Source organism: Semicossyphus pulcher, unplaced genomic scaffold (genome assembly GCF_022749685.1).
Source record: "Semicossyphus pulcher isolate SPU_LCO1_2020_fin unplaced genomic scaffold, fSemPul1.0.p SCAF_1, whole genome shotgun sequence".
Lineage (NCBI taxonomy): Eukaryota > Metazoa > Chordata > Actinopteri > Labriformes > Labridae > Semicossyphus > Semicossyphus pulcher.
In genome coordinates, this window is record NW_027211603.1 from 3,101,497 (window position 1) to 3,126,913 (window position 25,417).

The window sequence follows — 25,417 nt, forward strand, 5'->3', positions numbered from 1 at the left end:
CAGGTAAAACCGAGCGCCCGTCCCTTTGAGGCTGAAATAGAGAAACCACGGAGGGTTAGACTGTGACAGAATACATTATTATCTGAAATGAGGCACACTCACAGTTTAATTTCATACTGTGAAAAAGAATTAGCATCTCATTGTCCAAAGTGTTGTCACTTTCTTAGAAGTCAGCGCGGCCGTAGAGGACGGGAAATTGTCGATTAGGAGGGCTGTGAAGGAGACGGGCCCGCTGAGAGTGAGACGCTGGAGAATAACTGCCTCTTATTAGTTTTCAGAGAAGGTGTGAGACCGTTTCCCCGCGGACCAGGCGATCACCGAGAGGTGAGGGAGGGAAAATACTGCTTTCCACCGCTCTGACTGCTCGGTGTGGACACGTTTTCAGGTTTATCTTGAAGGAATTCAGTTTAATCGTTTTGTTTTTTTATAGATCAGAGTAAATATTGCACTTTGCTGATATTTTCTGTTTTTCTGGGTCCCCCCTAAAGGATCCCCGGGTTACTGAGATCTGAGTCTGAGGTCACACACGAGAGTGCAGCATCAGTTTCCACGAGCCTTTTGTGATATGAGACCTTTTAGCATCTATGAACCTCAGACTGTATATAAAGATGGCCGACATGACAGCTCCCTAAAAGTGAAGCCAAACCCTCTCTATCGCCCCCTGCTGACTGGCTGCAGTATAGCTCATAAAGCCCGCCTCCTCCATGTTAACAGATGGGACATGAGTCAAACTATAAAATCAAAATACACGTCAAATACATTTTTCTGTTATTATAGTTAGTTCTTATCATGCTGATTTATGTCAAAGTTTACAGTTATCGGATGTTATAAAAAGGGGGTGTGGCCTCATGATTGACAGCTCTGTTGATAAATGGGGCTCCTGCAGCGTTCTGTCCCCGAGTAGCATAGGAGAGGAGGAACGGCGAGAGGAGACGTAACTAACACTAACACTACAGTCATTGAACTTTCCATAAGCGTGAATATCTGCTTCAGACCGACACAAGAAGCTGTTCTGCTGCAGACTGAGCCCACCTGAGGGCTCCAACACACCAAGGACACAAGGTAGAGGAAGGGGCGGGAATTCAATACTGCGGCTCCACCAGCCGATCTCCCCTGCGTAGACTCTGGATCCAAAAAACGTCACCAGCACAAGATGGCAGGGCCCTTCTCGTGGGTATTTTGGCTTCACTTTTGTACAAGGAGAGGAGACGCGTCGTCCATCTTTTTATCCAGTCATTGGCATGGACCCATGTGGGTCATGAACCAGCTCAGTGGTCCACTGCAGATCATGTTTGGTTTGTGACCCCACTTCAGAGGTCGTTTCTTCAGAGTGGATGTAATAGGATTCTGTTCTCACATTTGATCTGAAGAAACATAAATATCAACGCCTTCACAACAAAGCAAACTTAAAGAAGTGAGAAACAAAGGTTCCTGTCCATGTTTAGACTATTGATCGTCTTATGATCCCTCAGATTTAACTTGGATCCATTGAGAGGATCTTGACCCTAAAATTAGGAACCAGTGTTCTGAGCAACACCTGTTTGTGACCTCTTATCAGAGGTTGCAACACTTGAAGCTGCATGATGATTTATAGACTAAGCTGTATACATGTTGTTTTTAATTCTGTTATGACAAACGAGTCAGTGAACATCCAGCAGTTACACTAACTTCTGTTGAAGTATGTGCCTCTGTAGCTGATAAAGGACACGTTAGTCGCTAACTTTGCCACTCATTTAGTCTGGAGCAGGTAGACTTTCATAAATCTAGACTTTTTTTGTCTGAGTTTGATGAGAGTAAACCAGAAACTGGAAAGAGAGCTCCCCCTCGCTGAGTTAATGGTTTTTTAAATCGTCCTGGGTTCAGACCACAGTTCATACCAGAACTTCACTCCTCAGAAATTCACATCCAGTTAAATGTAATAGAAAATTGTAGATGTTAAATCACAGTGAAGTATCACTTCACATGGTGCCTCTCCAACAGAGAGAGTGATTTCATAAAGTCAGGGTTCATCACAATTTGAACAGCATCATCTTCCTCCCGGCGGCGTGAAATTAAACAGACATGCACATTACAGCGGGCCCGGGAGACGCAGTTCAATTTTCCCCACAGTGGTCGCCATCTGAAGAAATGAATTAAACGCCGCTCGAATTAGAAATCAAATTACGGTCCAGATCCCAGAAGGCCCAGAGGCGGCAGGTGGTCAGCAGTCGGGACGGGGCGGAGACGCGGTCTGCACTTCTTAGGAAACTCTGTCACTTTGTCCTGCTGTCCTCGGCTCCCGCTGTGGCCCAGAAGAAAGACTCTTTTTGACACAAAACACACTGTGCATATCGTTTTCACATGCCTCTAAAGACATAAAGAAAGTAATGGGACTTTTTTACACACAGGCAGAAACACCAAGTCTGTGACAAGGAAACAAAAGCACTTATAGAAACACTTTAAAATGAAGATCATGTGATTACCTGCTCACCTTCTGTCAGTCAAAACTCAAAGAACAGTTTGTGGGATCACAAATCTGCAGTGATGTGTCGGCTTATTGATCAAATAGTGTTAAATGTTCTTTTTCTGCCTTATAATCACACTGACCTGCCACATTGTTTAAACTTCAATGAGAAGTCCTGGCTGCTGGGTCTGGGACCAATTGTCATTCTTCAGAGGAGGTGCGTAACACGGAGTATTAGGGCCAGGCATCCATCCAGTATCTTTACCGCAGGGCTATCACAGGGCTGACACAAGCTGTGTCTCAATTCGGGGGGTTCATCCTTCGAAGGACGCGTTTTGTGGACGAGTCATTCGTAGCCTGCGTAGACTGAAGCCAAACTGAAATGAGACTCTCTGCTCTACGTTGGATTTCCTGTTAAGATTCCGCCATCTCGTTTGACTTGGCGAGCCATAAATCTCGGGATAAGTTGGGCCACAAAGGATGCACCCGATGGATCCTTCGTGGCCCGGGAAAACATCTGAAGGAGCCTTCGGTATGGGATAGCCTTCTACGCGGCGCTGTGACGCGATCGGCCTTCAAATACGCCATTGGGAGCCCCTGGATTGGGACACAGCTGTAGAGACAGACAACCTTTCACGCTCACATTCATACCTACGGGCAATTTTAGAGTTGTCACTGAACCTAACGAGCATGTCTTTGGACTGAGGGAGGAAGCTGGAGTACCCGGAGGGAGGGAACCCACACATGCACAGGGAGAACATGCAAACTCCACACAGAAAGGCCCACGACGTCTGAACCAGGGTTCGAACCAGAAACCCTCTAGCTGTGAGGTGACAGCGCTAACCACTGCACCACCGTGCAGCCGAACTAGGGGTTACTTTTTTTATTTTGCATTTTGAGAATAAAGTTGAAAGGTTCAGTGTATTTGTGCAAACAATAAAGTCAAAACAAAAAGAAAATTAAGTCAAAATATCGGAATAAGATCAAATTTTCAGTTCTTCAAATATACCCTCTGCATCTACATATAGATAGATATATAGATATATGTATATGGAGGGTATATATCTCATATATTTGGGGGATATTGCAACTTCGACTTGATTCTAAAATGTGCAAATCCCCAGATCTCCCATTAATCTCTCTTCCTCCTCTCTTTTTTTTCTTGTGTCTGTCCATTAAACTGAAATTCAACTTTATTCTCAACATGTGATTTTATTCTAGAAACTTTGATTTCATTTCCTACTTTTAAACTTTACCATGACTCTGTCCTCTGACTCTCAAAGTGCAAAAGCTTCCAGAACCTACTCCTCTGTCTTTTTGTCCTGTGCCATGCTCTCGTGTTTTAAGTTTTCCTTGACATTTCAAATTTCTTCTCAAAATTCCAACAACATAAAATTCCTCCCCTCCTTTCTTTCTCATGCTTGGCCCTAAAACTCCAATGTAGTGTGAACTTTTGCACCGACAGTGTAAACACGTCATTATGAAAGACTTACATCACGGTGCACTGAGGGTGCACACAGAGTAGTTTCTTTGAGATGACATCATTCCCTCCCCGTGCGTTTTGGCCGTCTCAGTAACTGAAATGAGAGCCGGGCCGACACAGAGGTGAGCAGGTAATGACTGAATTTTCATTGCAGACTGAAATATTCAATCAGAATTCACATTACTGTCCTTCAAGCTTCCACATTAGAGTGCGATGGAGTAATTTCCTGGGAAGCCATCAGCTGGAAATTGGAGAGATTTTCATGTAAGCTCTGCACTCAAGGTTCAAGGTCTGTGTGACTTTGTGAAGGAATTCAAGTGAAGAAGAAGCTTCAAAGACGACCACAAAGCAACATTCATTACGAGTGTTTTCCACACCCTCTGTGGACTCTGAGACTTCTCCACTGTGCATGAATTCCCCCCACAGTGTTCAGTCCCTCGTGAGTGTGCTGCAGCTAGGGCTTCTTGTCTGCATATGACTGGCTGGTGGTGGCCGTGTTGGTGTTGGTGCTGGTTGTGGGGAAGTCTGGGTAAACCAGGAAGCCGGTGAAGGTGATGTACTTGGCGTGGTTGCTGTAGGCCCCGAAGCCGTCTCTCTGGTGTGAGTAGAGCCAGACCGTGTCTCCTGGTTTCAGCGACAGCATCAGGCTCTGACTCTGCAGAGCTTTCTCGCCCTGGCTGTCGTCGTAGATCATCGCCTGCACCTCCAGACGGTTCTTCATCAGCTTCACCGACAGCGTCTTCTGCGGCAGCTTGCCCACGTTGAAGGAGAAGTAGTAGGCACCGGGGACGCGGCAGGTGAACACCCCCTCCGTCACATTGAAGTCTTCTCCGATGTTGACGAAGGCGGTGTCGAAGCTGACCGGCTGGTGCTGAGGCAGGCCCACTTGGTCCACTCCCACAATGCTTTGCGTGCGCCCGACAGAGAAGGCAGATCTCTGGTCATCCTCATCCTCATCATCATCATCGTCCTCCTCTTCCTCCGCATGTTGCGGCTCCTTCTCCTCCTGCATGTCTCTAGTTCCAGACTTTAAGTGCTCTGTGCCCTGGTTGCTGTCTGACAGGGGGGTGTTGTCCTGCAGGGGCTGCTGGGAGCTGGAGGCAGGATGCTGCTGGTGGTGGTGCGTCTGGTAGCCGTAGGTGTCAGGGTAGACGAGGTAGCCGTTGAAGGTGGTGTAGTGTCCAGTGTTGCTGTAGAGCGCATAGCGAGGGTCCCCATGCAGACGGAGCCAGACGGTGTCTCCGAAGTCCAGCTGCAGCATCACGCTCTGACTCTGCACCTGAGGAGGAAGAGCACTTTAATATCACAAACATAATCCCATCATCCACCTCACGCAGCTCCTCGTTCAGGGGAATATGGCATGTAATCCGCTCTGTTCTGCTTTCCTGCACACCACAACACAAACACACACTCTGATAGGAGACGTGTTAGATTGTGTTACAGTGGAGAAGCTCTGAAGCTCAGATAAAAGACCTCTGTAAACATCTCCTGAGAGGGAAAAATCCACCCTGAAACACATTCAGATATTATTTAAATCTGCTCAAAGCAAAGAAGCGCTGAACAGAATAATCATGGTGATCCATTTTTTCAGTTTGATCTAAATAGTTTCTCTTAAAGTTACTTAAGAACAGTTTTAAAAACAATTTTCATCAAGAGAATCTTTATAAGTTGTAATTTCTTTTGTCATCATTGAAATTGGTTGATAAGAAAAGTTTTGCACAGCTGATTTATGTATTTATTTTCCGTATGGATTGAGTGGTTATTGTTGCAATACTCGTGCCGGCCACAAGAGGCTTCAGTGCACCTCCACACATGATCTAAATGGAGCTAAAGCATTGTTGTTATCATAAACACAGGAGAGAAAATCATTTAGTAAAGACTTCAGACTGGCTCAGAAGATGTTTTTTTCTTCCCTCTCTGTAGATCACTTTAGCGCAACATTTTGGGTGATGATGAATGCTGTTGGATCTAAGTGGCAGTTAGCTTAGCATAGCTCAAAGAGAGGAATCAGGGGGAAACTAATCTCTATTTACAGATTATACATAGTAGAATAGTCTACAGAGTAGAATCTGGAGGCAGGGATGTGGATTTCCGGGACAGCAAGTGTTCTGGTTTCCGTTTGTAGTACGCTTGTAGTCCTAGTAATATTGACCAATCTCGATCAGCAGGCTGCTGCGTACGCAGGAAAAAGGAGAGCAAAAGCAGGGGAGCGTAATCCACCTTAATGACATCCTGGCTCCCATCAACTTAGTCTGACAACAATTTAGCTTCTTATTAATCTCTATAAACATCTGCATGTCAGTTCAGATCTAAAATGTAACTTGAGAAGAATTCCCTTGACGCTGTGTCACGAAAGCAGTTTAGCGTTCAGATTTCCCGACTTCCTCAAATGCATCAGATCGATCCGACCTCCGTTCAACAAACAAGCATTTTAAAAGTTTTCTTCTCCTCTTGAGGACAGACCTGACAAAGCTTGAATTTTTACTTCTTACAAATCTGCATCATGATGTTGAAATGTGGGCGAAGGTAAGACCCGTTAATAACAAGTAAATCACAAGAAAGCGGTTTCTCTTTCTGTAACAGTGCAGCACGCAGAAAAGGAAGTCGATCATCGTTTACTCGCCTGTCACGTTCAGCGGTGTCTATAGACTATAGCTGATGGGAAACTGAGAGACTTGCCATCCAAAGTTCAGAGTTACGCCCACCAGCACCTCTAAAGCAAATAAGCCTGCAGGTACTTCTAAAATAGCTGAACTATATGACCTTGTTGCTTCTACTGTTAGCTACCATTAGCCTGATATTCAGCTCCATATTCTTGTTAGGCATTTACAATCAAATGGCATGATCACTGGTGAGCTGGACAGTTTAACAATTTAAAAGAGGCTGCGTTTAAAGGGTAACACTGGTTTTATTCTTCATCCGTCTTGTTGTCAAAAAGTCTAAGAGTGTACATGTGTCTATCATTACCTACTGTCTCCTCTCCCCTCTCGTGGAAAATCACTAAAAACAGCTCAAATTTTATAGTGTAATTTGAATTAAAAGCTCAGTAAAGTAACTTTTGTTTTTAACAAGCGTTTGTCAGACAGGAACACAAAGTGTAAATACTGGGGACTATTTTCTCCAGTGGATTAACCCACATTTGTTGCTCTGCTGAGTATTTGGGGCAGCAGGATGGAGTGTGTGGGATGGAGTCAAAATAAACTAAAGTGTGTTTGTTCATGTTAATGACAGAACAAGTTCCAAGTGCAACAACAATATTTTTTAATAGCTGTTGGGAGAACAATGGCGCTCTTTAGCAGGAAGAATATTGTCCCACCCACATGGCGCCATAAGCAGTGAATCAGAGGTGTGAAGCCTACCTTCCTCTCCTCTCCAGCGTTCTCCTCGTACACGATGGCCTGCACCTCGTTCCTGTTCTTCATCAGCATCACTGACAGGTCTTTGTGTGGGAACTTTCCCACTGTGAAGGAGAAGTAGTACGCTCCGGGGATACGGCAGCGCAGCATGCCGGCCTTTAGGTCAAAATCCCCGCCGATGTTGACATAAACGGTGTCAAAGGTCACTGTCATCTTGGGCCCGCCCTCCATGCTGTTGGTGCGCGCGACAGAGAAAGCCGAGCGTAGCTCCACTTCGTCCTGCAGACGGGCAAAACCCCAAACACCGCCCGCGTGGCTCAGGCACAGCAGGCCGATCAGCACGCTCGCTGGGAGCAGCATTGTGTCTGCAGAAACATTACAAGAGGAGAAATATGCTTCATTAATATGCACAGCCTTTAAAATGTTTAACCACACAACAAAGTGTTCAAATACTGCAACATGGCTGCAGTGTTCTGGTGTAAAGTGTGACATGAAGCACGACAGGCAACCGATGTTTGAAGAGGAAGAGGAACTATTCTTCTGTTGTGGTCAATACCTGCATCTAAGAAGTACCGTAAACTTTGGTGTGTAAGACGCACTTTTAGTGCAGTTGTTGTCATCTGAAAAGTGGGCTGCGTCCTATCACCAGTGCGACCAATATGCCAGTATAAAATGCAGAGAGTTTAACGGTATTTTACCCAGACGATGGTGCTATAATCGAGGTAAAGCTTTGTTAAGGAAACGCGGCGTCATGATCGCCGGTGCAGCCGCCGTCCTCACAAATATCAACATCACCGTAGGCTGAGCTCAACTACGGCACCGGTAGAGTGCAAACTCGACATGGTGAAAACAGATGGTAGGCTGTAATTTGTGTGAAAGTGTTTCAGATAAAAATAAATCTAAAAATAATGTTCAAATAACTTTCACACAGGTTTTTTTATTACTTAACAGCTATAGAAAATGTTCCCCCTCTGGTATACTCCCAAAAACAGACAGCAATTTATATTCTAGATTTTACGGTAATTGTAGACACCTTGGCGTCCACCTTAACTGTTTTGGACAAGAGGGTGGACACCTATTCCACGGCTCTATCCTGATTGACAGGTGGGCATGTTAGCCACATGCTGCAGCAGCTGTGTTCTCTCAAATGCTGCAGACAAATTTCTTGTCCTCGGGGAGACATTAAAAGCTAATCTCATCTAATTTACCATAATGTCATACTCCACTGCTCGTCTCTGGCTGTCACAGTGCTTGTTGTCAATTCTGTCACAGAGTTTCTCTGTGTCTTCAGATTAATCATTCAGATGTTGATATTTGTGGTGGAACAATCGACTCTAAGAGCCAAGACACAAGATTAAAGATCTGACGTCACATTCAAAACCAGCTTTGGACACTTGACGCTTTTTGATGCTCGCTGCTGCTTCACACATTTTACTCAGTTTCAAAGGAGGATCGATTTATGGCCCGAAAAATCATCACAACAAGAAAAAATGCCTCATCTGAAGAACATTGGCGTCGTTTCTCTCCGTTAAAAACACAAGATCGCCACCACAAGCTTGGAGGTAAAACACTGAAAACTCACCTATACAAACAATACTCACACAAAGGGGCGAGCTCGCATTTGCACATCACAGAAACACACAAAATAGGCTCCAATAAATATGCTTAAAAGACAAAACACACAAACAATCCCTGCGCTGCGTTTGAGTCATTCAAGCAGATCGCTCTCAGTGGAGGAGGTATTAATGTGTCTTTTATTATCAGAGACAAGCGCTCTCGTGGTCTCATTGTCCTCCACTAATGAAGCAGCAGGAAGCACACAAACACACACACATGCAGGTGGGGCTGTCAGCGCTCTCAAAGCATCCTCACAGCAGCAACAGATATGGTGTGCAGAGCTGCAGGACCCAGAGGAGGCGTTCAGCCTGCATGAGGAGAATATAAGGAGGGGATGTATGACACGCGTGCAGAGGTAGATCTGCTCCTTAATCACGTTAATAATGGGGTCACAAAGTAGGGCATGTAAAGCACCTGGATCTGCTGTTTGTTTCTTTCCCCTCATAAAATGTAGTAAAAGCAGTTTTACAGACTGTTGCAGGGCGTGCAGGTGTACTGTGAACTTTTCTGGGTGCCTTGTACTTGGATAAATATGCTCCTTCTCATCGTAACTCCTTCGTCCTCCAGCATGCGATCAGACACTGACTGAGGTCCGCCATCATCTCGGATGTTCACTTAAAAGCTGCTCAAAAAGAGGGGATGCTTTCAGATTGGCTTAGAGCGATAAACTGCAGCAGGCGTTTCCTTTTTAGAAGAAATTTTCAACATCTTTAATATCAGTTCAGTGGTCGTTCAATAGTCTGTCAACTTCCCTAAGGTCGTGTTTTTGTTTCATTTCATTCATGTGGTTATTTCCTCTTTTATTTTGAAACTCCTCGTCTCTGTCTTTCAGATCCCTGCTCCCTGTAGCTGTGTCTTAATTCAGGTGCTGCATCCTTCGAAGGACGCGGTCTACAGAGGATGAGTCATTCGTAGCCTGTGTAGACGCTGAGACCGAACTGAAATGAGACGATCTGGTCTACGGAGGATTTCCTGTTTGCGTCACCAGCTGCTCCCACCCATACCCTGTTCCTGCGATTCCTGTCGCCTAGCAACAGGTAGCCAGCAGGCTAACTAGCTATCATAACTAACGTCGTGTAACGTAACCAATTTTATTTTAAGAATTAGTTTCAAGCCCCCTTTGTGTTTTTTAAACATGTGTAACACTATCTTTCTGATTGAGTTGAAACAAAAACATTTAAAGTGTATTCCCCGGCCGTTTAAGAGTCCGCTGTCTCGTTTGAATTGGCGCAATATGAATGTCAGGATATGTTTGGCCTTCACAGTTAGGGAAAAGGAGGACACTCCTGAAGGAGCCTCGAAATGGAACAGCCTTCGACCCGCTGCTGTGATGCAATCGGCCTTCAAATACGTCCTTCAAAGGATGTGGCTCCTCGATTGGGACACAGCTTGTGTCCCCCGCCTCAGGTGTCAACACTGCTCTAATAAGGCTCACCTGTGTCCTGTTTCCCCTTGATTGTCTGTGTATATGTACCCTGTGTGTCCTCCCTCTTGTTGCCTGTTGGTTGTGTGTTCTTTTGTGTCGCCTTGTTCCAGCATTTTTCCTAGCGAGTGATTTTCTGTGTGAGACCGTAGCCTCATTTTTTGATGTTGCCTTTGTGGCCCTTCTGGAAATTGCCTGTGATTTCCTGTTTATCGAACTTGGACCGGACCTCATTGCTCCTCGCAGATTTATTTTACATGCAGAAATTTGAGGAGTGATGAGATAATATCTTAACCCCCCTAAGTCTGAGCCTGCAGGTGGATGCTGGGTGGTGGTGGGCCTGAAAGTGTGAGCGCAGCACTGGTGCAGGGCAGCAGTGGCAATGACAGAGCAGAGTGAGAGAGCAGATATCTTGCAGCTTAAATAGACGGCAAGTTGGCAGGAAGTGTTTGTCAGGTGATGTGGAGAGTGACGCATGTTAAGAGTGAATCAGTGCAGCTCCAGTTGCCTGCCTGAACTAGCTCGCAGACGTCACTCCAGTAAATAGTGAACCTTGTTTCCCTTTCTACAACTTTCTTTAAGACATACACTCACCAGCCAATTTATTAGGTACACCACTTTGCACGGGCTCAAAATGTTGCCTGGTCCGATGAGTCTCAATTTCTGCTGTGACATTCAGATGGTAGGGTCAGAATTTGGCGTAAACAACATGAAAGCATGGATCCATCTTGCCCTGTATCAACGGTTCAGGCTGCTGCTGGTGGTGTAATGGTGTGGGGGATATTTTCTTGGCGCACTTTGGGCCCCTGAGTACCAACTGAGCATCGTTTAAACGCCACAGCCTTCCTGAGTATTGTTGCCGACCACCACAGTGTACCCACATGACCACAGTGTCCGCACTTCCGGCAGGATAACGCATCACAAAGCTCACATCAGCTCAAACTGGTTTCTTGAACATGACGATGAGTTCACTGCCCTCAAACGGCCTCCACAGTCACCAGATCTCGATCCAATAGAGCGACTTTGGGATGTGGTGGAACGGGAGATTTGCATCGGTAATGAGTGTGCATCATTTTTGGTTAGATTCATGTTTTGTCTATTTTTTCATTTGCTTGTTGTTAGAAAGTATCAGTTTGCCATTTCCATAAATTATGTTGAAGTTGTTCTGGAACACGTTCAGTGATAGAAAGCATGCACGAGTGTCAGACTCATCACGTTTCACACAGCTATGAATCACTGCTCGTGCTGTCTGATTCTGACAGCCTGCTCTTCACCCTGAATGATTTCATCCTCACTGACAGATAAAACTTCTCGGCCTGTGTGATGGTATTTAATGCTCCTTCAGTGTGCCGCACACTTTTATGTCTGACTCTATTATCAGAGTCGCAGTGCGTCACTGCCTTGAAGTTATTTACTGTTGAAACCAAACGCTCTTCTTGTATGTTTGTACTAAATCGACCTCTTTAAATGGAAACTAATTATAGCGGTTAATTGTACTTAAGGCACTGAGGCACAACTGATCGTTTTTGTGTGATTACTGGTCCCACTGCAGCAGGAGGAGAAATCCATTCTGAGAACACGCTGCAGAGCTTCTCTGCAAATATTATAATTCCCCTTCATGAGTCTTAAACACTTTTTTTTCACCGTAGCCTAAAACAATAAAATAAGTGCTGTGACAGTGCGTCAGTGAGGCTCGCTGGTATAATGACAGCTTGCAGTGTGAAATAGTGTTTGTTTGTGTGTGTAATGGCAGCAGTTTGAACTCCTCAGAGAGTCAGTGTGATGCTTCAGGTTCAAACAGCTCTGAAAGAATAGATCAAACAAACCTCTCCCATAATGAGCACCCATGGGAGCGGAGCACGGAGAGGAGCCACAGAGCAGAAGAGACTGCAGCAGAACGAGTCCGTGCAAGGAGACAAAGTCCACACCAAACTTCTTTTATATGCACCCATTTAAAGGACTTATTTACATTTCATTTAGGACCTTTGCACTCTGTTGAAATCGGTTATTCAGTTTGATTCTGACTCGCACCATCTCTCCCGTCATGTGGAGTCGTGATGTTGTTTCTAACGAGCACCAGAAACAGCAGTTTTTATTGACTTGTCAAAAGCTTTTGATGCAGTCGATCAGGCTCTTCTCATTCAGGCTCTGTGATGTTAGTTTTGACTCCATTGCTTGCAAACGGTTTCACAGTTACCTTTCAGACAGATTTCAATCCCAGCGAGCATTTTTCCGTTGAAGACGAAAGTTTTTTTCATCGACTACTTGAAGACGACTTTACGTTTATGTTCAGACCAGATTTCACCTGCTTCTGTCACAAGATTCAGCACACGTTCACACACATGAAGCTCAGCATAAGTTCAAGCAGGAAGACTGTTTATACTCATTCATTCATCCATTAGCCGTCATTCATCATGTCACGTTCACTCTCTCTCTCTCTCTCTCCCTCTCTGTCCTTCCTGTCTGGTGATCAGCTGATTATGGACGTATACTATTTAAGTACTAAACCAACCAGAGTCAGCCTCGACGTCTGTCGACCAATCATCCCGCTGCTGTCAAATTTGAAATCAGCTCTCCTCTCCTCCGCAGACAGTTTGTCGTTTCAGCTCGATCATTGCGAGCCTCTTCCACCCCATTCACCTCCAATCCATCTCATCAGTGTCCAAGTCCAGCTCCTCAGCTCATCCCGTCTTCACCATCATCACCACCACCTGTGTCTGGACTCCATCGGGGGGGGTATCCTATCCTGCTCTCGGCCTCTCGACATCTTCAAGTACATGAAGACATCACGATGGAGCCAAAGACTTTGCACATTTTATTCTTTCCTAACTTGTAAATAAATAACTGTTCAATCTTAATGAAGTCTCTCCTGATTGAAATATTAACAGTGATTTTAAAGTTAGCGGCTAAAATGATTGAATAAGTGAGCAGTGCATCACAGTTTCACTGAATTTTTTTTGCATACTTGGATGGAATTGGATTCAATCTCACGAGAGCTGCATTCAAGTCAAGCATTCATCACCATCGGCAACCGAGAACTGTTGAGATTCATCTGTCCGTCAGGTTTTTATCACCTACGTCAGCATCCAGGGATGGTTCTGACTTCGTAGTCAGAGCTGCACAACTGAAGTCCCTGCACATGCTCAGTCTTCTTTTTTCTTCTTCTGTGGGGAAGGTTTAAAACGGCTCCCTTTACGATGTCTCTGAACCATCTTGTTAACACCACACAGCCCATAAAGCGCCGTGTTTTTCGATTGTTGTATGAAGAATAAAATTATGTCTTTATGTAGAACAGATTTCACCGACCGCTTAAAAATTATTTTGGACAAATGCTGCTGCAATCATCACTTTTCATTTCAATCGTCACCCTTTCATTGCTAAAATGAGCAAGTTATCAAAATTATAAAACAAAAATGTGTCTCTGACACGTTGATGTCGCAGCTGTATTTGAGCCGGTTGAAAAATGGTTGAAATTAAGTCGTTCAGACCTGATTTCACCCTGTTTTTAACCACATTTCAACGTTGAAATCCTGGTTGGTGCTCACACTGGGATGTGTTGAAGCTGGAAACATCAACTCAAAGTTTCAACCATTAACAAAAGGTGTTCCACAAGGATCATTTCTGGGCCCGGTCTTATTTACAATTTATATCAATAATATTTTATCTTCTAAAACTGACTGTAATATCCATCTTATGCGGATGATAGTTTTCTGTACTGTTTTGCTAAATCTCTCACTGTAGAGAAGCTACAACTTTCTTACAATTATCAGCCTTTAACTAGAATTTAACGTCAGCAAAACCAAATCTGTGCTTTAGAGACAGAAAGATTCCCAGAAAAATCAAAACCCTAATCCATCACTCACGGTGTTTGTTTGTTTGTCAGTGGTAAATATTAATTCCTAACTCAGCAGAGAAAACAGAACACCACTTCTGCATATTCTCTGTAGCAGTCCCAAGAAAAGATTGAAAGCTACAGACGACAAAACTTCAAAAACAATTGCAAACACAAAGAAAATGAAACAAACTCAAAGTTGAAATGAGGACAAACAGTCAAAACTGTGAGCGAGGATGCTGTTTGGATCTCTGTCAGAGTGCTGTCCAAAAACATTCACACCATTAACACTTTGCACTCTGCGTGTCTCTAAGGAGAAGCAAACTGAGATTTTAAGATTGCTACTTTAATGTTTTTCAGAAGACGACGAAGGAGGCGCGCCGTATTCATCAGTCTGAGGGAAACTAAATGTTTTCACTCTGTTATTATTTTACACTCAGATGCCCAAATGCACAAGCAGGATCTATAACCATAAGCATAGTTAAGCACTTTGAACTGCTCTGCGCATGAATGCCTTTATGCAACAGTGTATGCAGAGCTGTCAGAGCCAAGGGTCTGACCCTTAGGCCCAGGAGGTGAACCAGCACCTCTCGAGCTACCGGTCCACACTTCCTACTGTCTGTGCTGGTCTGTTTTCAACTTCAACCAGCAACCCTCCAGTTTGCAAGCCAAGTCAGCATGGACTGAGCTAGTGCCACACCAAGTTTACAAGTTGAGTTTAGTGTGTTAGCATGCTAGCATTTGCAAACTATTACAAAACACAAGTTGAAGGATCACCCAGCCCCTCAAGTATATTTGGACTGGACGGTCTCGTGTCGTGCTCTGTCGCTCACATACCTGGAGCAGCGTCTCCACACACAAAATTAATTTAAGAAAACGAAATTGCAGGTGTGTTATTTTGGAGACTTTGTAAAACGTACAGCTCATGATGAATGTCAATAGAGCAGACACATACAGGGAGAGAGAAGCACACAGTTACTAACTAGTTTAAAGAGGGTGACGTTGTGTTCACTGAAATGTTTTATATTCAAAAGTGGGTCAAGCCTGGGCCCTACCGGCTCCACAGTCCGTGCTAAGGTTATTACAATTATCCTTACAAAGACATGAAAATGTAATAGCTCCCCATCCTATACAAAGGTTTTTTGATTAAAGCTCCTGTGAGCTGATTGTGGCGCCCCCTGTGGACAAAGCCGGACCTCTGATCTCTTGTACATGCTAAAAGTTGAGCTGAAACGGCATTTCGAGAGTATCTAGCCTCCGTATCGTGACGTATTTCAGAGTGAAACAGGACGTGCAGGCGGGACATATCATTAGAGGGATGTTGAGAAGTGGGCGTAGACAGACGTTCTCCACAGCGCAGTAGCTAGCTAACTGACCGAGCGTTCTTGGTGCTCTGCGGCTAAATGTTGCAGATTGATTGGTTGAAATTGTTTGGTGCTAACTTACGTAAGCACGTGTGAAATTTAGTTTTACCGGAAGAAAAAATGATCGGATTTTGATATAAGTGTCATGAGTCATTCTAGTTTAGTTCTGGTTTTGTCTTGTATTTCGGTATTCAGTTATTATTTCTTGTTTTACCATGTCACTGTGTCTCCCTGTCATGAGTTCTCATTGTTTAGTTTTGTGTTTAGTGTATTCCATGTCCGGGTCACAATTTAGTCTTAAGTATTTCACTTGTGTCTTTTTGATTAGATCATTTCCTGTTTTACTTTGTCACCTTGTCTCTCGTGTTGGTCCACTTCCTGCCTTTGTGTTTCCCGCTTGTTTGATTATGTGCCCTGCCCTGATTGTTTTCACCTGCCCCTTGATTGTCTCACCTGTGTCTGATTAGCCTCACCTCCTAAGTTTGTTTAGTCTTTGTGCTCCCATGTCTCGTGGCCAGTTCATTGTCGTCCTTCCTCTAGAGTTTAGCCTATGTCCATGACCTGCACTTGGTTCCTTGTGTTTTCTTCCCTGGATATTCTTCGTGCTTCTCCTGACCCCTCGTGTCCCTTGGATTACCTGTTCCTGGTTTTGTTGTAAGTTTTTTTGCTCTGTATTTTGATTTTCCTTTTTTTTGTCTTTTGTTGGAGTTTAGATTTTGTTTGTGCCTTTTTGCCTTTTGTTTAATTAAACCCGTATACCTAAGTCTGCTTCTGGGTCCTCACCTTTTTGTTTTAATCGGAAACTGTGACAATAAGAATACGAAGAAATTGATTTTCTGTATTTTTTTGGCCTATATTGTCAAATAGATGCACAATATTACCGGGGATGTGATCTAAAAGGATTAAAATGACCTTTTTCATCTCATCTCGACTTTAAGTGGTGGTTTTTGCGTGGTGGTAACTGAGGCGATTTTGCCACAGTTATAAAAGAAACATATTAAGCATGAAGAACATGGTAACATGTTAGTGAGCGCTCTAGTTCTGCAGCTCATATTAAATTACAACTTCTTCAATCAGTAACATGAGCTGACTGAGTTATTATGTGTTTCTAAATAAAAGCTTGACCTAGCTATGCTAAGCCAATCCAAAAACACTAAATCCTTGTTATTATATTCATACATGGTGAACGTTCTTATTAAACCTCTCAGAGCATCCACAGTGTTTACCACCGCGCTGCTTTGAACCTGCACGAGTTAATAACCTTGATGAAAGCTGTTGATGATGCTCGTTTCGAGAGGAGAGGACATTATAGATTCATTTTTAAACAGCTGCTGCTTGTTTGTTAATGTGATTCGGTCACCTTCCAGCAAACTACAGCTTATGTAAACTTAATGTGACCACAAGCTCTTAATTATGAAGGCCGAGTGCCAACAAGCTGAAGGTAATCATCGCTCTTATTTTACTTTGATAGACAGAAAAAAGGCAGTGAGAAGGAATTTGACAAATGTTGAAAATCATATTATTCAATGAGATGTTTTGTAGTTAATGACTAATATACAAACATCACTCCAACCCTCATTAATTCTGTTTCTCTCTGTGTATCTGGGTCAGATCCTCACAGGGTCATTCTTCCAGACCGGAGCTTCCTGCAGGTTCTCCGTTGGGATTCGCAGAGGCTCGAGCAGACTGAGAGATCTCTCCCCCCTCCAGCCAGTCCTGGATTTGCTCTGAGGTCTCCTCACAGGAAGTCATACTGGTAATACTATCAGGCAGAGCGAGTCTTTGTCCTATTTGCAGTAACATATAGTGAGTATATTTGGATGTACTGTACTACTGCTGCGTGCTGTCATAAAAGCTGATTTCCAATGAGTAAGTAAACAAGCACTTTGCTACAGACAGTCGTGGTTTGCAAAACAAATATTATAGAGTTTGCAGAAAGACACGTCCTGATCCTGCAGATCTATGATACACCAACATCTCCTACGTCAACACAAATGTGCATGAATCCCCCGTGTCAGCAGTGTTTCAGGGAGGATTACTTGAACAGGGTTGCTTGAGCGACCAGATGCCCAAACCACCTGGCTCCTCTCAGTGTGTGGCAGCACAACTTGGACATGGCTACCCTCCTGATCAATCAGCTTATTGCTCTCATTTCAAGCAGCGAGAGAAACATGGATTTATTTGCCTGTACAACGGTTGTGTGTTACGACGGAGTATTAGGGCCACATTGACGGAAAAAAAATTGCTAAGATTTTGAGAACAGTCACGTAATTTCACGAGAAAAAAAATCATGATATTATGAGACTTAAGTCGTAGTCGTTTTAGGCTCTGGTTAGCCTGTATCTTATTTTGAAGGGTAATATCAGAAGAGCAGCCAGCTGCCTTGGCTAAAGTGACTGAGCTCACGAGTCATTTTCAAATAAAATCACTTTTCAGAGTCCTGATCGTTCTGACAAAGTGGTGCTGATGTTCTGAAACATGAAGTATTTCTATTTGTGAAACCTACTAATGTAATGATATAGCAGTTTAGTGTGCTTGCACATTACTAAGTAGGAGATCTCGCATGTTCTCGCGAGGTACATGTATGCTCTGCTTCCATGCTACCAGTCGTGTTCAATACATACAGCTCCGGCTCAAGTTGTGTTAAGCCTCCTGTGCGATCATTTACAAGCAGAACCTCACAAGATGTTCACTGTAAGTTATATTTCACATGTTCCTCAGTTTAGTGAAGGCGACTGGCTGCTCTTCTGATATTTATAACATTTAGGCTAACAACAGTCTAACATTACGACTTTATTCTAATTAAATAACGACTTTATTCTCGCAATATTACAACTTCATTGTCATATTTTTTTACTACTTTATTCTCGTAATATCTTTGTTTTTCTTAAATGTGGCCCTAATTCTCCGCCGTAGTTAGTTTCTGAAGCTCACCACGCTGAATCTAGCGGTGTATGGAGATCTTAATCTATATCTGTTTGATCTACAGATTCAGACAGAAGACCACAAGTGGGTCATGTTTATACACGAAGTCCTAAAAGGAGCAAATGTTTCTAACCTAATATTAGTTTGCAATGTCGTTGGGCCTTCAAAGAGTCAAATGGATGCAGTGTCCCATCCTCAGAGTGTACTTTTCATTTTATCTGTACCAAACGTCATGGCCATCCTTCCATCCATCCTTCCATCCATCCATCCATCCATTCATCCATCCATTCATTCATTCATTCATTCAGTTTGGACTATGGTGGAGGACTGACTTCCTTGATCCACACCACAAGTCTTAAAAAAGAAAGAGATAATTTGGAGAGCGGTGATGGCCCAACAAGGACTTGTTTCATGCACCAACCAGGAGTGGTGCAAGTAATCTCGCTGTATCCCGTCATACACTGACGATAAAGGCTTCCCATTCAATGAGCTTTTCAGATAAAATCCAGAGGAAATCAGGAAATGTCTCATTATTCTATTAAAGCAGCCACAAATGACGGCCTGCTTAGGAACCAATACAAGATGTTTGCCTGCTGCAGCAGTGTGAAACCTTCCTCTCTGTTCATCATGTAGTTTGTAACCTTTTTGTTTTGTTTTCTGTTTAACTGAAAACCGATGCTTTGTTATCCTGGAAGATGAGGGTTTGAACGCATCAGTGAGCCTGGCAGCCGTGTTATCAGGTGCACCCTGATCTTGGGGAGGTCAGCCGAGGAAAAGTGGTCTCAGGCGAGCAGTCACAGTGTGCACGGACCGATGACTCCCAACAGCTCTGCTGAGTGAAGGCCCTCTGCTACTTCAGCTGCAGAGTGTAGAATCATAGGGCTGCTGGTGTGTGTGTGTGTGTGTGTGTAGGCCACACATGATTTAAAGGATGGAGGTTCAGTGCTCGACTGGCAAAACACAAAGCAGCCGAGTATCCATGGATGATATTTCTACTTGGGACACATCTTTAGTGTCAACGATAGCAGGAGGAGACGTGTCCTTTATGTAGCAAGATAGAGAGGAAGAGTGTGGCGTACAAGCTCCATATCTGACTTACAGTAACATTGAATTGGCAGAGGAATTTGGCAGGTTGGTCTAGTTAGGTCTGGTTTTGAGTAGGGGTGCAACAATTGTTGACAAAAATTGATGACCGAATTAGTTGCCAACAAGTTTAACACTCCATAATTATCCGGTTACGTCATCATGCACGTTCTTCATTCTGTGCGCGGATCGTTTTCCAGAGCAGAGTTGCTGAGGGGTGAGCCGTCTCACATCCTTACTTTAACAACAGCAAAATGGCGGCGGCCGATGCAACACCATCGCGTCCTAAAACTTGTAAAGTCTCAACACTGCAAAGAAAAGGATCGCCTGCAGGGTTTGTAAAGCGGAATCGCTCATCACGGGAGCACGCCGGTAATGAGCGTTTGAAGAGAAGGCTTGTGGATGACGCAGACTCGCCCAGATAAGATCATTAGCTTCTCAGCTAGCTAACGTTAATATAACACTGCGGCCGTATCAGGAGACTAATTTCTGTATTTACATTCAGTTGGACTCTGAGACTCGAAGTTTGTTTGTTTCACACCAGTATATCTTGTTTGGCACAAGTCCCTTGCGTCTCTACATCGGCTGTGGCAAGTGTAAAGTTAACATGACCCTGATTTACAGATCCTGACATGGAGGGTTGTCTGGGATTTTGTCGAGTCCTGCTCTGTCAGACAGTCTTACCTGGAGACAGGAGAGGAGCTGGTGTCATACTCTACTCTCTTCCTCGTGCTACAGTCAGCTCTGCCACAGCTGGGTAATTATTTCAGCCATCACACACTGTCACCTGATCTCTAGTATCTACACCATCTCTGTGACAGTGTTTGACATTGTGAGTCAGTCTGCTCAGGCTGAAAGGATGGATGTGCCCTTCTAAGAAGGAGACAGAGTGTTGGGGAGAGAGGGAGGGACTGTGTATGAAAACAACATTACTTAGTTGTGTTTTTCAAGCCGGCAGATACCCGTCAGCTGAATCTCTATTGTCTCCAAAAGGTCAGCACATCTAAGATTTTAAAAGCAGCCTTATTTTAGAGTGACCTTCATGCATTTTTAAACTTTAACAGTGGATTGTAAAAGTGTCTCAAAACTCGGATGATTATTCCTCGACGCCTGAAGCTCCGTCTAACTTTGAATTTCAGTTAAAATGCAGAAATGTGAATAAGTACACCTCATTTGCATTTAAGTGTAAGACAGCTGAACATGGGCAGCCTTATTACTCTACAGTCCTCCTCTTTATTCCGCTCTCGTATCGCCCTGATGTCGAATAAAAATCCAGCTCGCAGTATCAGCTGCATCTCTGCTTCTTCTCCATCTCCCTCTCAGGTTGTGAGATCTTTCCACCGTCTAAAAATAGCAGGAGGAGAAAGGCTGATTTCTCCTCCCTGGAGACAGATCAATAACTGATGATTGAGACGAGGATGAAAAGGAGGACAGGAGGAGGAGGCAGAGAGGAGATGGAAGAAAAGAGGAGGAGGAGATGATGAGAGAGAAAGCTGGACAAATGTGGCGAAATTTCTCTTGAGAGTGGATTAAGAATAGAACTTAATATGTGGGAAGCTGTTTGGCTTTGTTCGTGTTATTTCTGTGTTTATGGGGGACTGGATGCACAGTGGAAGTGTTTGTGTGCGTGTGGCAGATATAACTTTGCTGTGTGGGTGGTGAAGTGTGTTTGTGAAGTCCTAACTGTGTAGGTGCTGTTAGTGTGTGAATAAATATTTAGGTGATTAAAATGTGCATGTATGTGCTAATGTGGGTTTTTCTCCATTTGTTGTTTTTTTTGCTGTGCTAATGTGGTGTGTGTGCAGGCTTGTGTGCATATTGTGTAGGGGGCATGATGCAAGTGGGACCGTGCTTGTAGTCGTGCATATGAGTGTTTATGTTTCCGTGTGTGCGAGTGGATCCCTGCACCATGCTGGGCCATCTGCTGTAGGTGATAACAAACACATTAGCCCCTCAGACTGAAGCTAAACTACCGCTCTCCGACTCTCACCGGCTGGCTGAGGATTATTAGTTTATATTACCTTTAAGTCCGCTCTTAGAACCTGTTAAAATGCTTTTATATATTTCCTCCTGCCTCAGGGCCAACATCCAGCTGAGATTGGATTCTGTTGTGAGGCTTCCTGCTAAAACAACATTTATGAACCTTTTATTAAAACACTGAATTGATATACTTACTTTCTGATTTGATTCAATTCAGGGGGCTGTGATTGAGATAAAAGGATATAAGCCTGTTTAATACCATCAGTTGCATTTATAGCCACTCTGAAAAATAACTTCAAAATGATTTTAAAAGTTTACTACAGAACCTTTTTACACGTTTAAATAAAAAAATATATGTTTTTTAATCCAAAGAAAAAGTGCAGTTGGATCTTCATAAGTCAAGGTAGCATTGGTCCTTGAGCCCTGATGACCGGTTCATTTGTGTGCTATGACTCTCTGTTACATAGACGGACCCTAAGGGAAGCACATACGGGGGAATAACAATCAGTGTTAATTTCGTTAACGAACATTATGACGACAAATCTTTGTTAACGACCTTTTCGGCGTTGGTTTTGCATAATGCCCTCCGTGCAGACGTGGAGCTGTCTGAATATTATTTTTTGCCTTTATTTCAGAGGACAGCTGAAGATAGACAGGAAATGTTGGGAGTAGAGAGTGGGGGTCGACATGCACCAAATGACTGGCAGACCGGTCAGCGTGACGAGGACTGTGGCCTCTGTACACGGGGCGCCCGCTCTACCAACTGAGCTAAACCAGCGCCCCTCAGAAAAGTGAAGTCTGATTTCAGTCTGAGCTAGCCGCTGCACTTTCTGACACAAACGGCTGACATACGGCGTAATACACTTAACGGCATGCATAGGCAAACAATATCCTCTCATCCCCACTGTGAACGGCACTTTGTCATTTCCATTATGTTGTATTTTCTTTTATTTGTTCTACAAAACACTGTTCTGATACCGTGCGCTGCATGCGTAGGTGCACAGGGTAGCTGTGCAGAGTGAGACAGTGCCGAGGGAAAGGGCTGTCTGATGTTAAGGTGAAGAGGTGACAAAACTTTGCCCGAACTTTTTCTAAATCCCCCCCCGTAGATTAATTAAGTATTTCTGACTCTGATTCTGAAAACTAAAATACAGCGTACACTTAAACTGAAATGTTTGTTTAAATGTAGGACTCTTTTAAGTGGCTAAAGTACGTGGTACTCCCGACCCTGTCTACAGCGGTGCTTAGCTTAGCTTAGCTTCCATGTAGGAACTCCGACCGGCTTCTCCTGACAGGGGCTGTGCTGACTGTTATCTACTCTATGTAGTACACTTACTACTGATAAGTAGCTCATACAACCCAACTTAAAAAAACCCAACTATCCCTTTAACCTAATTGAAAGAGTGTTTACCAAACTGCAATAGCTGTGCAGCTAGCTACACACACAGTGAGGGCAGAGTACTGACATTTTTCCATCAACTTTACCAGCTGGAGCTCCAATTTAGTCTGAATGACAAGCCAATAACTGTAATTTTCTAAGAAGTAGTGGTTTCACTCTTCTATTGTTACCTCTCTGGTAAAGCCTGAGTGTTATCCATTCTTGGTGTAGCTGTTTCACTATCAGCTTGGTCCCGGTGTAAATCCATCTATTTTTCTCTGCTTCCATGAACAACGTCTCTCTCTCTCTCTCTGTCGTTCGCTCGTACCCCCCACCTCCGTCCTTTTTTCTCTCTCTCTCTCTCTCTCTCTCTCATTAGATCAAAGCCACACAGAGATCTATTGTTCCGTTGTATAGTCGAGCACGGCTGCCTGCGTGCACAGGAGCCAAAATAACAAAGACACACTCATGTATCAGGACACACACACACACACACACACACACACTCACTAGTTATTGTCTTCATTCAAATACAACAAGGAAACTACAGCTTAAAGAAACAGTTAAACTCTTTTAGATCAACCGTCACTAAAAAGCTCAGACATATATCCTCCATTAAACCACCGTGTTGTGGTGCTGTTCTGTGCTTTAGAATATTCATACATAACAAACACAATGTCAAAATTAGTCCTGTAGAGATCAGAGCCAGAGTTTATTTGGCTCCCCGTTTTTATGCTAAGCTAAACATGTGGTGGCTCCTGCTTCATTGCACGAACATAAGATTATTATCGATCCTCTCATCTCACTCTAACACCGTTCTAACACTATGCGAAGCGAGCAACGAAATCAGCTTGATACGATTGTTTCCTATGGGAGTGACCTATCCGGCTGCGAGCGACGCAGCACGAAGCAACGCGCCGTTTTGAACCCAACGCCCTGTTTCTATTTTCATTCCCGTCACTCGCGAAGACATGGATGAGGAGTGGTTGATTCATGACGTTCAAATGAGGAGTTACCTGTGTGATTTCACCAATCTAAATAAAGTTTCAGCTAGCTGGAGGAAGACCGCAAAGGAGCTAGGGGTGTCCCGTCAGAAAATGTTTCCTGATTTACTTTTACATTTCTTTCTCAACAGAGCTTGTTAGCTTGTTTTACAAAGTGGAGACAGTGGTGCATTAATAATATTATATAATAATCCATATGTGTGATTGAATTGTTGTGCCTTGTGTTACACCGGGGGCCATCCCAACAATGATATAAACGTCTGCTAATATAAAGTTTCTCAATAATAAAGTTACAAGGCGTTATCCAGTTTTGTCTTGCTTTAATATTCCCACTTAACACAGGCTTCTGTGGGCCGTAACCAACACAACAAACCTGCCAGTATAATTGTCTATATCACCGCTCGCTGTTGGCTTCAGCTCCGCGCTCAGACACTGACCATGCTCCACACCTAGCAGGAAGAACAACAACCCGCCTCTCTTTCGCTCTCCACCAATCACAGGCCTAATATCTTGGAAAGATCACTGTCATAGGCACCATAGGTGACTGACAGCCATCTCAAATAACACTGCTGTCATCTAACACATTCACTGACATTCAGGAAAACTTAGTTACTTAAATTTCCTGTGAGGAACTTTTGGTCTGTTGATTTTGGCGACCCCTGTGGACAAGGTGGTACCTCTCTTTGCTGATCTTGTTCTGAAGAAAGAAGTGTTTTTCAACAAAAAAAAATCTCATCCCGCTTTCCTGAGCAGGTTGTTTCTGCTTTCTCACTCTGTGAATCTTTGCCGCGGAAAATGTGGGAAAAAAGGCTGATTTGGCAGCGCAAAGTTAAAGCCTCGCCTGACACCTACCTCCCTGCAGTGGTTACAGGCATTAAACATAATTATAAAGATATAATCAATCTTGTCGCTGATGGTTTCGTTTAGTTTTGTAGCTCATATTGAGGCATCTGTATTCATTTCAGTCCGTTTCATAACCAGCTAAAAACTCCGCACAGCAGCTTTAAACAGTCCTCTTCTTAAACATAACGATCTCGGCACCGTGAACTCTGGCAGAACAGTAAACTTTATGCAATGTGGTTTGTTTACGTGACGCAACGGTATTTGCCGGATGCAGTGAGATTCTATGTGACGTGACATCTGACGCTCCCATGCTGTAAGGAGACGTTGTAAGAAAGAATTTTTATCTTGAAATTAAATTATTTTTATCAGCAGTAAAAAAAAAAAAAGATGTATATATAAAATATATATATACTTTTTTTCACAACAGCTTTAGTGTCGTGTCACCATAATATTTCATCGTACATCATTCCTGTTCTGTGTCCAGGCTCAAACACGTACCGAGAACATACGTCTCCATTCATGCACATGTTTGCCCACACTCAAAGGATGAAATATCTTGTGCTTTATGAGTTCAGACAAACATCCATTGTGAAGCTCCAGCTCAAGGCCAAACCCCCGCTCATCTCTGAACAACACAAAGAGGGGGAGTGGTGGAGGCTGCTGCTCTCTCCTCTCACACCATCTGA

The 25,417-nt window shown here is 43.7% G+C and overlaps 1 protein-coding gene across 1 annotated transcript in view; it reads right to left on the minus strand.

Annotated features, from left to right (window-relative positions):
• Positions 1 to 3,458: 3,458 nt before the first annotated feature.
• Positions 3,459 to 25,417, minus strand: part of c1qtnf4 (C1q and TNF related 4) — a 38,883-nt gene continuing 16,924 nt past the window's right edge. The window contains exons 2-3 of the mRNA XM_069660359.1: positions 7,286 to 7,647; positions 3,459 to 5,205 (exon numbers count right to left, since the gene is read on the minus strand). Of these exons, the coding sequence (XP_069516460.1) occupies positions 4,381 to 5,205; positions 7,286 to 7,642 (1,182 nt within the window). The 5' untranslated portion in view covers positions 7,643 to 7,647 and the 3' untranslated portion in view covers positions 3,459 to 4,380. The remainder of the gene's footprint in view (positions 5,206 to 7,285; positions 7,648 to 25,417) is intronic.